Source organism: Euprymna scolopes, chromosome 37 (genome assembly GCF_053919585.1).
Source record: "Euprymna scolopes isolate OS-2025 chromosome 37, ASM5391958v1, whole genome shotgun sequence".
In the NCBI taxonomy this organism is placed as follows: domain Eukaryota; kingdom Metazoa; phylum Mollusca; class Cephalopoda; order Sepiida; family Sepiolidae; genus Euprymna; species Euprymna scolopes.
The window spans coordinates 48,523,692-48,536,619 of NC_136518.1; the positions used below are offsets into that span (position 1 = coordinate 48,523,692).

Here is a 12,928-nt window from a genome sequence, read left to right on the forward strand (position 1 = left end):
GATTATGCATATCTGTCATATGCATGGACAGTCTTCAGACAGTTGTCAACAATTTTTCGAAACATAGGAATCTCACTGTATATGAAAGTGGCAGCATACAACACACATATTTGAACAGTACTCTAGTATGATTACGAAATGTGGTCAACACTGAAACATCAAAATGACACGATACTAACTAAGACGCATCAGATGGAGAAATTCCTCCAGTGTTTACTTTGACCATCCTTTGTGAACTAAACTTGCTATGTCAACTGTTCTACATCTACTAACCATCTTTGGACAGAACAGATATTACACTTTGATCCTAGCTTGAAGGCCAGAGAGTGTATTTAAGTTCGAGTTTCACATTTGACACAACGACAATATCAGATGAGGCCATTTAATATGTGTGTTTAGTGATGAAAGGGCAATATAAAACTGAAGCTTGAATATTTGAGACAGACTGACAGACAGTGCCTCTTAAATAGATTCATGGATAACTTAAAAAAGTGAACAAGATAAAAAAAAAAAGAAAGAAAAAGCCCTAATAGGAAAGAAATAGAAAAAATTACCCCAAAATAAAGAAGGGAAAAAAAAGAAAAATATTATTTCAATAGGAGCAAAAAGTAGAAAAATAAAGAGTTAATTCAAAATCAAGGAAATAAAAAAGAAAAATATTTTTTTAATGAAAGAAAAAAGTAGAAAGATAAAGAGTTAAGTCAAAATAAAAAAAAAATGAAAAAAAAAAAAATTAAAGGAGGGGAAAAAAATAGAAAAATAGAAAAAGTCAAAATAAAAAATGAAAAAAGAAAGAAAAAAGAAAAATATTGTTTTAATCAGAGAAAAAATAAAAAAAAATAGAAAGAGTCAAGTCAAAATAAACAAATGAAAAAAAAAAAGAAACAAACAAAAAAGAAAGAAAAACATTGATTTAATGAGAGGAAAAAAAGTAGAAAAATAAAGAGTTAAGTCAGAATAAAAGAAACGAAGAAAGAAAAGTAGGAAAAGATTTAAACACAAAAAAATATTTAATGGGACACAAAAAAAATTAGTAGGGTGACACAAAAAGGACAAATAAAAGAAAAAATGATATATAAAACAAAGTAAAGAAAAAAAGACATCTTTTTTTGTTTTATTTACCGCACATATACTTGAGCCATCTGGCTTCCAACCAAGTGCAGTGATTGTATACAAATTGGCAATCTTTTTATCCATTGGCTCCTCCCATAAACCTTTCCGTGGACTCCAGTTCAATACCTTGAGCCTTAAAACAAAGGGGGGGAAAAAAAATCAGATTAAAGAGTTTTTTCCATCACATCATAAAATAAAGATAATATATTTTAATGAGATGTATTGCTACAACTCCATAAATAAATAAGAACATGGCAGAAATATTTCCAATAGGACGCATGAAAATTCGATACTTGTAACAGTCATGCTGCGGTGCTTAAAAATATTTTCATTTTATGAACATCTGGTGTGAACGCAGACCCCACAATATTATAGTATCACCTTTGTTTAAAATCAAACATACTTATTTAAGTTAATGAAGTTTCAGATATATACATTTGGGGCGCCCGGCTTTGCCCGGTCATAAAATACACTTAAATATGACATTTTAATTTGTCACGATTTCGTATATATTATTATAGAGTTGTGATTTCAAAAGTAAAAGAAAAAGTATTTGAGTGTCATCAGCTAGAATCGAAACCGAAAGCAAAACTGTAGCATTCAAAGCTGGTGATGTTACCACTGTACCAATATAACACATATGTACTTTTTAAAAATTAAAAATAAACAAAGGTGAATGTACAAAATGTATAACGATTTTTCCAATGTGGATCCATTTTTGATCCTTCAAAAACTATTTTAACTGGCTAAAACCCATAAAAGAATGGCCCATAAAAAATCCAATCATTTGAGATCTCTAACACCACTCTGCGACTTTTAGCTTCGGAAGAGATAGAGTTTGAAAATATGGAGACAAACGGACAGATAGACAGACATATAGCCTTTTATATATTAGATTTAAAGATTTTTTTTTTTTTTTTACTCTTGTTCCCCCCAAACAAGGTACAATGCCACTTGAACAAAGGGACTACTATTTGGGATCATGTCTACAGGGGACTATGTGCGAGATGTCTGTTCACATTACACATCTTCATGTTAATATAGTCATAGAAAGCAGGGAGGGAATTCCAAAGTCTAGCAGTCTGAGAGAAGAAGGCTTTCTGGCATCTAGGAACCTCAACAGTGAAGGGGTGACATTTTGCTACTAGATGGGTTTGTTGGGGGTATGTACATCAAAGGGATACAAGAGCAAAGAGCACATTAAAATACTTGTAAAACAGTCACAAGGATGCAACATTGCAGCGATGGGACAGAAGTTGGAGCTTAGTAGATAGTGAGGGCCCTATTAGATTGGAAACTCTTTCTTTTAGACTCTCTCTAAAAGGGAGAGACAGATTAGTGATGGATGCACTAGCCAAGATGTGCCAATGCATGAGCAAATGGTGGCTTTGCAGAGGTACAAGATACTCAGGTATGAGTAATTTTCTCTGTGGTGGAAAAGGTTTTTTATAATTTTTAAAGGAAAGAAGCTTAGTTTTAGTGGCATTAAATGTTACCATCCATTTACGACCATAATCAACAATAAGGTCGTTTTCTAAGGTTTCTGCGATTACATTAGATATGTGTACATATAAAGGTTTATCTCCAAAAACCGTGTAGGAGTTTGTGACATATTTCCATTCTACAGACATCTGTCACAAATGCAAACTTCACAATATTATTGTAGCATTTTCAAACAGAACACATACTACACTTTGATCCTAACTTGAAACAAAGAGTTATCAGGATTTCATGTTTGACAACAATGATATCAGATGAAATTTTAAAAATTAATTTGGAGATTGGGTGATTCCATTTTTGAAAAAAGGGATGGAGGGTGATAACATGTATGAACATGAAATTGTCTTAGCATATTATTATATTGATTACAAGTGTTGCCATATCATCTACAAACATTCTACACTTTCATTTTTTTCTTTAACCAAATCCCACCAATCGCACTTCTTACTGATTCATTTAATTTTCTTACCACTATGAAAAAATTGCAAAAGTTGACATCTAACATGTTTCTATCAAATCCTATTACTTACATGCCAAATTATCAAGAAAAAGATTATGACATAGTTATTACTAAGGATATGACAACAGCATATTTTTTTCATCGTTTTGACTCTCGGGTGTGTATCCGTTGATAGCTTATATGCTTTTATATAGTGATGTGATTCTCGACTGAGTAACTGTGTCGGATATATACTCAAGAGTCAAAACAATGAAAAGAGTATGCTGTTGTCACAGCCCTAGTTATTACTGACTGATTTACAAGTTACTTTGATTAGATTATAATCTCTAGAAAAATGTGATGTCTTACTATAGTTCTATTTCTTGTAATAATATATCTTAAGCAGTTCTCCATATTTGGCTAGAAAAATATTTACTTTTTTAATTCACGGTCTGATCGGAACTAATATTACACTGATTATTCTATTGAAAGACATTCTATTGCTTGCGTATGTGATGATGTTTTCAACTACCGTGGAATTTCCACGGGTTCTGCTAGTATATTTAATTCCAGCTATGCTTCTAGAATAGTAATTTCAAGGTTATGGAGGAGTGTATGAAGCATAAAAACGATAATGTTGTTTTTGATATTAAGTATTCTATTTTTTGATATTTCAAGTGGTCCTCCACTCTTGATCACAAAATGTAGCGAAATAACAATGAAAGACGTTGGAACAACAAGAAATTTCTTTTTTGGCTGCATTCATTCCTTGTAAAAAATTTTTGAAAGAGTTCACGTGAATTTTCTTAACCATTTGTGAAAGAAGAATGTTGTATTTTTTATTTTTAAAATTTGTAATGCATTAGCGTACGTTTCAATCAGCAACAAACATAGTAAATGGTTAGAAACTGAAAGGAATGTGTTGAACATAAAAATAGTATAATGGAAAATAATAATATTATTAATGATAATTATAACAATAATATTAATAATGATAATTATCATAATATTAATAATGATAATTATCATAATAATAATATTAATAATGATAATTATCATAATATTAATAATGATAATTATCATAATAATATTAATAATGATAATTACCATAATATTAATAATGATAATTATCATAATAATAATATTAATAATGATAATTATCATAATAATATTAATGATAATTATCATAATAATATTAATGATAATTATCATAATAATAATAATAATAATCTATATATTAATACAGTAGTACCTTTAATGTGTCACAATTTCCAGATTATAAATTATTTGATCAAGAGATCCTATTTATTAAAAATGAGGGTAGAAAGTGATAACATACTACGAACATTAAATTAGTATATAGATACGTTAATTTAATGTTTGTAGTATATTATAACCTTTTTAATGAATAGGATCTCCTGATCACCGAAGAAAACAAAAAAACAAAAAAAATTTAATTAAAAAAATGATGTAGCTTTTGGGCCATACACGAAACTAAAATATACCTTCTTGATCTTCTGGCTAGAATCCAAGAGTAGGACCTGTTCTGTCTAGAGATAGTATAATAATATTGTAGGGTTTCTGTTTGTGCCGAGTGTCCATACAATGGAAATATGTCACAGACTCCTATAAGATTATTGGAGATAAACCATAATGACCAGATATATTCTCACACTACATTAACCAGATTACGTAGATAAATACTTTTACAGTTTTAATAAAAAGGTCTAAAATAATTAATTGGATTTTTTCAATTATCGATTTGATATTTACTGGGGGCATTCTGATACAAAAACTATCAGATTGACAAGAAAGTTCCTGCGGTTTTTAATTATAAATTCAGATGAACAGATCTTGGCTCAAACAAAAATTTATCGATCAAAATAAGTACCATCAGAATCAACACACTTTTGCTAATGCAAAACAAGTGTATTTATGCCAGTAACGTAAAAATCTTGCATTCTGGTGGCGATGAAGTCGCTGACGGCATTTTTGATATCACTTAAGTTTTTTAAACATTTCTCATGCAGAAGGTTATAGAGATGCTTGAAAAAGTGGTAGTTGGTAGATGAGAGGTCTAGAGAGTATGTTGGATGAGGCAGAGTTTCAGAGCCCAATTCAATCAACTTCTGCAGGGTCGATTTAGCAATGTGCAGTCGGGCATTGTTGTGGAGGAAAATTGGGCGTTTTCTGTTGACTAATGCTGGGTGTTGTTGTTGAAGTTTCTGATGCATTTCATCCATTTGTTGACAGTACTTCTCCGCCATAATGATTTCGCCTGCATTCAAAAAAACTATAATGGATAAGACCGGTTGCAAACCACCAAATAGTCAGCATGACCTTCTTTTGGTGCAACTGTGGTTCCAGGAAGTGTTGTGGAGTTTCATCGGCATCTAACCACTGAGCTGAGCGTCACTGGTTGTTGTAAAAAAAAACAAAACAATTTTCATTACAAGTCAAAAAACGGGTCATTCTTGTTGAGTAAAAGAAGGGAAGATGACACTTCATAACAGCGTTTCTTTTGGTTGTCATTCAATTTATGAGGCACCCATTTATCAAGTTGTTTTGTCTTTACAATCTTTCTCAAGTGATTGGAAATAATCATATACGTTATGTCTAATTCAGAAGCAAGTTCTCAAACAATTATACATGGATTGGCTTCCATTAAGGATCTTAATTGATCGTTGTAAACATCAGATGGCTGACCACTATACTCATCATCTTCAAGACTCTTGGCACCGCCATGAAATTTCTTAAACCACCATTGTGCTGTGCATTCAGTAGTGGTTCCTAGGCCAAATGCTTCATTGATTTCGCAAGCTGTTTCAGCAGCTTTTGGGCCTAGCTTGAATTGAAATAAGAAAATTGTGTAAATTTACTTTTTTTTTTTATCTTGTATTCAACATTCCGAAAAGAAGATATGATTATTTTAAACACTCTTTAAAATGATATATAAATTAAAGGTATAAAGTCTAACGAAAACTTATTTGAAAACACATCATTTGAAATCAAAATTAACAATACTGCAAGAAATTTCTTCTCAACCTAATATTCAAGAACACTCCCAGATACATCAACATTTTATTAGTCTGTCATGTTTAAATTTCTGTGATCTGTCATGAGTTTATGCATCAGTATAAAAGGTGCTATAAAATTGGGATTGTAGGGAGATGTGTTGGTTTAGTCACATTGAAAGAATAGATAAGAATTCCTAGATTAGTATATGTACAACACTTAAGGTAGCAGAGGAAGCCAAGGAAAAAAATGTGAGGAAATGAAAGCGATGGACTTAAGGCAAAGAATGATAAATAAAGCCCTAGCCAGAGATTTTTTTTGTTTTTTGTTTTTTACAAGGTGGTCACCACTTATCAAGGCCCAGAAGCCACTCGAGGATAAGGGTTATTGCATGTACAGTACGTTTGTGTTGAGATTTGATAAAGTGTCTTACTTAAGGGGGCGGTTCATCAGAAATTTGTTTATGTTGGACTTGAAGACATCCAGGTTGTAGTCAGGTGGGAAACAGGCAAACAGAACAGTTCCACAGGCGTGCACTTCTAAGAAAGAAGCTTTGTTCATGGAATCTATGTTTTGGTTTGGCACAGATAAAGAGTGGGGAAAATTTTTGACAGTGGTTTCAGCTAGGCGGGTGTTTTTCATGAACGATTAACGAGGGGGTACCAGGGATTGAAGCTCAGACGAGCACTTGCCATGGAAATAACGATAAAACAAAGACAGGCTTGCAACGTCTCTCCTGTGGGAGAGAAGTTGCAGGGAAAAGAAAAGGGCACCCCCTCCCACTAAGCCTATTTTGTACTCTGTCAAGGCAGGATAGGCTGCTTTTAGCAGCTCCTGCCCAGATGTGGCAGCAGTACTCCATCCTTGGACGTACTTGGTTTTTATATAGATAGAAAATTGCATCAGCTGTGAGATATCTTCTGGAGCGGTAGAAGGATCCTACCATTTTTCCAGCAACCTTGGCAACAGACTTGATATACGTGTTCCATTTCAGGTCAGGAGTAAAGGTCAAACCCAGAAGCTTATCAAAACATGGAGCTTCCCCTAGACGACAGCCATCCATTTCAATTGATGCCAGATGGGTATCAGAGCGTTGATGATGTAAAGATAGGAGCTTGGTTTTAGATGCATTAAAAGTAGAAGTCAATTTCTAAAGGCTGTTCAACATGTGCCTACAAGTAAAACAGATGTTACTTGAATATGATGACAAGTAAATGTATATGTGTAATGCGTACAATCTATATATTAATGTGTATTTTTTCATCAACAAGAAATGATCACAATTGGTTGTCCATTAGTAAACTCAACACATGCAATACATGAGGAACACTTCCTAACAGTCACATATTTGAAATAAATGCTATCTTTATAAGAGGAGGATTTCAAAAGTAATGCCTAATATTTATTTATTCCACCTGATTGGATTAGAGGGGATTGCAAATTGCATTGTTATGAGAATCGAACTTATGCATTTCATCTCTCTGTTGCAGATATTGACAGTGCGAAACTAAGAAAGCAAACCCGACAAGCTTCTTGGCTTGACCATTACTCCTGATCTTAAATGGAACACGTACATCAAATCTGTTGCCAAGGCCGCTGGAAAAATGGTGGGATCTTTCTATCGATCCTGTAGATATCTCACTGCTGATGCTATTCTCTATCTATATAAGAGCCAGGTACGTCCAAGGATGGAATACTGTTGCCACATCTGGGCAGGAGCTGCTAGAAAGGACTTGGCCTGCCTTGATAGAGTTCAAAATAGACTTCGTAGCCTCGTAGGAGATGTCCTTTTCTCTTCCTTGCAACCTCTATCTCACAGAAGAGATGTTGCGAGTTTGTCTCTGATGTATCGTTATTTTCATGGAAAGTGTTCGACTGAGCTTCAATCTATGGTCCCCCTCGCCAAACTTTCACAAGAAACACTCGTCTAGCTGTAAACACTATCAAAAATTTCCCCCACTCTTTATCTGTGCCTAAACCTAAACGTAGATTCCATGAGCAGAGCTTCTTTCTTAGAACTGCACGCCTGTGGAATTGTCTTCCGTTTTCCTGCTTTCCGGCTGACTACAATATGTTGTCTTTAAGTCTAACGTAAATAAGTTCTTGATGAGCCGTTCCATATAAGTTGTCAAATTTACCAAATTTTCATTACTAATGATTACTATATTGTCCAATTTCTAATGTACACTCTTTAACCCTTATCCTTGAGTGGCCTCTTGGCCTTGATAATGTGGTGATGCCTATGTAAAAAAAAAAAAAAAAAAAAAAACCATAGACGAGTCATTAATATGCATTGAGAATGGCTAAGAATTGACTCTGTAGAAAAATAAATTCTGAAGCACAAAAGGTTGCTCATTTTAATGGTACCACATTTATCTTTGTAGCTCTTCAACTTTTCGAGTTTAAAAAAAAAATAGGAGGCTTTACTTTTGGAACAACCCTCATATACTAGAAAAACTCTTTGCTCAGAAAGAGCATATATTTGTCAGTAATGTTAAGAAAGAAAATACCTGTCAAAACTTCCAAGGACAACAGACAGACCACTTGGACTGCATATTGCAGTTGTAAATTCATTTTCATCTTCCTCTCGACTATAATCAAATTGTTGGAAGCTGCGACCATCCCGTCCATAAGCAATGATCCTCTTGTCACAGCCAGCAGCAATCAAACCATGGGATGTGTAAGCTAAGGCATAGGGGGGGCAGCAGTGTTGACACATCTTACCCTAAAAAGCAAAAAAATATATCCACATTTTTATAGAAACGTTTTTTTTAGTAATCTTGCAGTATAGTTAACAACCAAAAAATAATACTAATAAAAAATTACAACTATGGCATGGTCCCTTACCTTGATGGAGCTATTTTTGGATGACAATATTTAATACTAGCGGGGGTACCCGGCGTTGCCCGAGTGTTTGTTTCCGGGACTGGGGGGGGGGGAGTTTTAAAAAATGTTATGGTAGGTAAGTAGGAAGGATCAAACCCGGAGACATGAGTAAAAGTAGGAAAATAAAGTGTGAAAAAAAAAAACAAAAAAAAAACATCTGCAACGTTAACAGTTTGGCCACCAAGAAAAGTCCATTCCAGTTGTTTAGGAAAAAAACAAAAAACGACTACGGTAGGTTGGCGCGAACGTGAAAATATAATGTGAATTGTCCAGCACGCTAACCACTACGCCACAGAGCACTGCAGCTTAGTTTAGTGATTTTAAATAACTTCACATGAAAGAACTACGAAGCCAAACCGGTGTTCTCTTCTCAACTGTTCCTTGTGAACGATCCTCAAACGGTGTTAAGTGGTGGTAGGGGGAGGAGGAATTTATTAGAGAGAAAATATTTTACCACTTCCATTGATCTTAACCAATTTTGGCCGTGACTTCTCAGCAGAAAAAGTATAGAAATCTAAGATTATCGAGGAATTTGAGAAATAATAAGCCTATAACACACCTCAGATATTGTTCTGCCGTTTGTGCATATTATATTTGCATGAAATATCTTGATTTTTAATCCTATTAAGGTCAAAATCCTACGGGAAAAAATGAGTTCATTTTATTTATAGAGACTAGCAGGCCGCCCAGCATTGCCCGATTATAAAATATGCTTAAATATGATATTTTGTATTCATTATTATATTGGACCCAATATATAATAATGATTTAAAAAGTTAAAAGAAAAGAAAAACGACTCATGCGCCACCACCGAGAATCGAAACCAAAACGTTTAGCTTATGATTTACTTTTTCCTTTGACATTAATGCCTAAGCTATGAAGACACGTTTTCTGCAAGGCTAAAAATTAAAACATGAACCAATAGCTATTATGTTACGCATGCATATTCCTAATGCCTTCGTTCGACCTTCAACTGGCAAATTCCATTTTTAAAAAATTTTCAGTTTTGCATCGATTTTCCCCGGCTAAAACCCAAATATAAAGTTTTGCATGGGTTCAAATACCCTATATATTAAGTTTCATGTTTGTAGACCAAAAACTAACAGAGGAGTTTGGTAGGCAAAATTTTTAAAACAAATATATATACGCATACATAAATATATATAGAAAAACTTTTGTGTTTACTATAACCTTTTAATGCAAATATTATGCAAGTATAAATCATATATAATATCTGCATGAATATAATTACATGTAATAGTTAACTAAAGATGATCATCCCATAAGAAAACTGAAAAAATAGAAAACTAATTAAAATGAGTGTTTAAAATAATATGCAAATTAGCTACATCTTTTGCTAGTGACTTCAATTCCACGACTCATATATAACAAAGTTGTATTTTCTTTTTAAATAAATAGAAAAAAAAGGGTTTTCATATGAATATCAATACACAAAGAAAAAAAAAAATTTATAGGAGTATAGGTATATAGTTTATAAAAGTTATGTTAAAATCAGAGAGGAGAAGAGACTTATAATGTACTTGTTAGCTTCAGTTAATTTTCGCTTCAAAAAGTTTCCTTCTTGAAAAACCAAAATTTAAAATAAACATTTCATTCATAAACACAAGACTAAAACTTTCGCATTTACTCATATAAACATTAGCATTTTGGTAATTTTTATATAAATCTATATTATATTTCCCTTTGTTTGTCTGTCTGTCCATTCCACTTTTTATTGGAAACTATCGGCCCATCTAGCTGAAATTTTGTATGAACCTTTTTTATGATAGGGTGCAGTCAACTAAATACCATGATATCCTTTTGATGCACAGTTAGGGATTAACTGGGATTAGTCACCGCAATAACACACTTTCTCTAGAAATTTTCTTGGAAAATACTTGGCTGATCTAGCTGAAATTTTGTATGAATTTTTGTTATAACAAGGTGCAGTGAACTAAGTATTATGTATTAAGTATTATGGTTTGATGTACAGTTAAGGATTAATAAGGATTAGTATTTAATGCAAAAATGAGCACAAATTTAACCATATTCAACCATCAACTTGGCATAAAGCACTCGTTCTAAGAAAACAGGCTATAATGTTTGCCCATTTTTAATGGACCAAAAAATCTAATTTATTTATAGTTTAAATAAGACCATAATGAAATCAAAAGAAAAAAAATCAATTTATCTAAGTAATGGTGTGTGTGTAGGTGGGGGGGCGTTTATGTTAAAACTTACAGATTAATTATTGAATGTCAAGTCAGTCCCTATAAAGATCAGAAAGTAACGTTAAAACAAAAACGTGAAACGAAACCAAACAAACCCGAAACAATTTTTGTCCAAGTGATCAAAATAATTATTGAATTTTGAAACAATAATAAATGAAACGATATCGTTAATGGGAGAGAAAAAGACAGAGCAAGAAAGCCAGCTAACTAACTTTCTCATGTTAGGCTTTCTGAATTTTTAATTTTCATTTTTATAACAGAACAAATTTCATCATTACATTCCTTTTCCAATAAACAGATATGTAAGCTAAACAATTGCAATTCCACATTCCTTAATTTCAATAACATTCTGTATTTATTTTAACTTATGATTGGAATTCTCAATTCCAAATCTAGCTTTGCAAGTTCGAATCCTTGACTATCCTATTTCATATTTACATTTAACTAATTCCCTATTTTTTTACTTACATGAAAAGAGGACAGCCCTTTATCATGTAACACTGTCAGTCATGACTGGATAAAGATTCTAAGTAATTCACAATTGTATTTTTTGGTTGCCCGCACTGAGAATTTAACCTTCAACATTCAGAAGAATATTACTTTGCAGCTAATTCTACCTTTTGCGATCAAGGCCGCCAACCCCTAATATTTCCTCCTGTATCTGAAAACACTATGTGATATACGTATATCTGTACGTGATGTTGCTAAGCTAATCAAAAACCTTGATTCCAGTAAAGCAACGGGCCCGGACAGTATTCCAATTATAGTACTCAAAAAACTTCAACCTGAACTAGCGCCCATACTTACAAAACTATTTAAACGTTGTCTTAAGGAGAATAGTTTCCCATCTCCCTGGAAAATTTCATCTGTATGCCCTGTATTTAAGAATTCAGGTGATCGCTCATCCCCCTCTCAGTACAGGCCAATAAGTCTCCTGTGCGTCATGAGTAAGTTGCTGGAATCTGTGTTAAATACAGAAGTAATCAACCATCTCAACAAAAATAACCTTCTTAGTGACACTCAATATGGTTTCCGTTCTGCTAGATCTACAGCAGATGTGCTTACAGTTATATCTCATAGGATTAGCGAATCTCTCGACGGAGGCAACCTTTCTAGGGCAATTGCTCTTGACATATCTAAGGCCTTTGATAGGGTATGGCATAAAGGTTTACTTCATAAGATCTCTAGCTAGGGTATAGCTGGAAATGTCTTCTCAATTATTAAATCATTTCTTTCTGATAGGTTCATAAGAGTAGTAGTTGATGGGCAAAAATCAGAAGCCCACAGTATTAATGCCGGTGTCCCTCAGGGGTCCATCCTGGGCCCAACTCTTTTCCTGATCTACATTAATGATCTTCCAAATCACATCCTTACATCATTTGTAGACATTTATGCTGACAACACTACCATTTATGGTAGCACATCTAAGACAGTAAACGACCAAGTTCTCTCCAATTCTCTCTCCTCTGATCTTGAGCATGTAGTACAATGGGGAAAGGAGTGGCTGGTTACTTTTAATGCATCTAAAACCAAGCTTCTCTCTTTACATCATCAACATTCTGATCCACATCTGGCATCAATTGAAATGAATGGCTCTCGTCTTCAGGAGGCCTCAAGTTTTGACAAGCTTCTGGGCTTGACCATTACTCCTGATCTTAAATGGAACACGTACATCAAATCTGTTGCCAAGGCCGCTGGAAAAATGGTGGGATCTTTCTATCGATCCAGTAGATATCTGACTGCT

General features: G+C 33.5%; 1 protein-coding gene across 1 annotated transcript in view; it reads right to left on the bottom strand.

Annotated features, from left to right (window-relative positions):
* The window catches only part of LOC145261148 (intraflagellar transport protein 172 homolog), a 265,859-nt gene that overhangs the window by 215,734 nt on the left and 37,197 nt on the right, over positions 1-12,928 (bottom strand). The window contains exons 7-8 of the mRNA XM_080119448.1: positions 8,578-8,792; positions 1,123-1,246 (exon numbers count right to left, since the gene is read on the bottom strand). Of these exons, the coding sequence (XP_079975574.1) occupies positions 1,123-1,246; positions 8,578-8,792 (339 nt within the window). The remainder of the gene's footprint in view (positions 1-1,122; positions 1,247-8,577; positions 8,793-12,928) is intronic.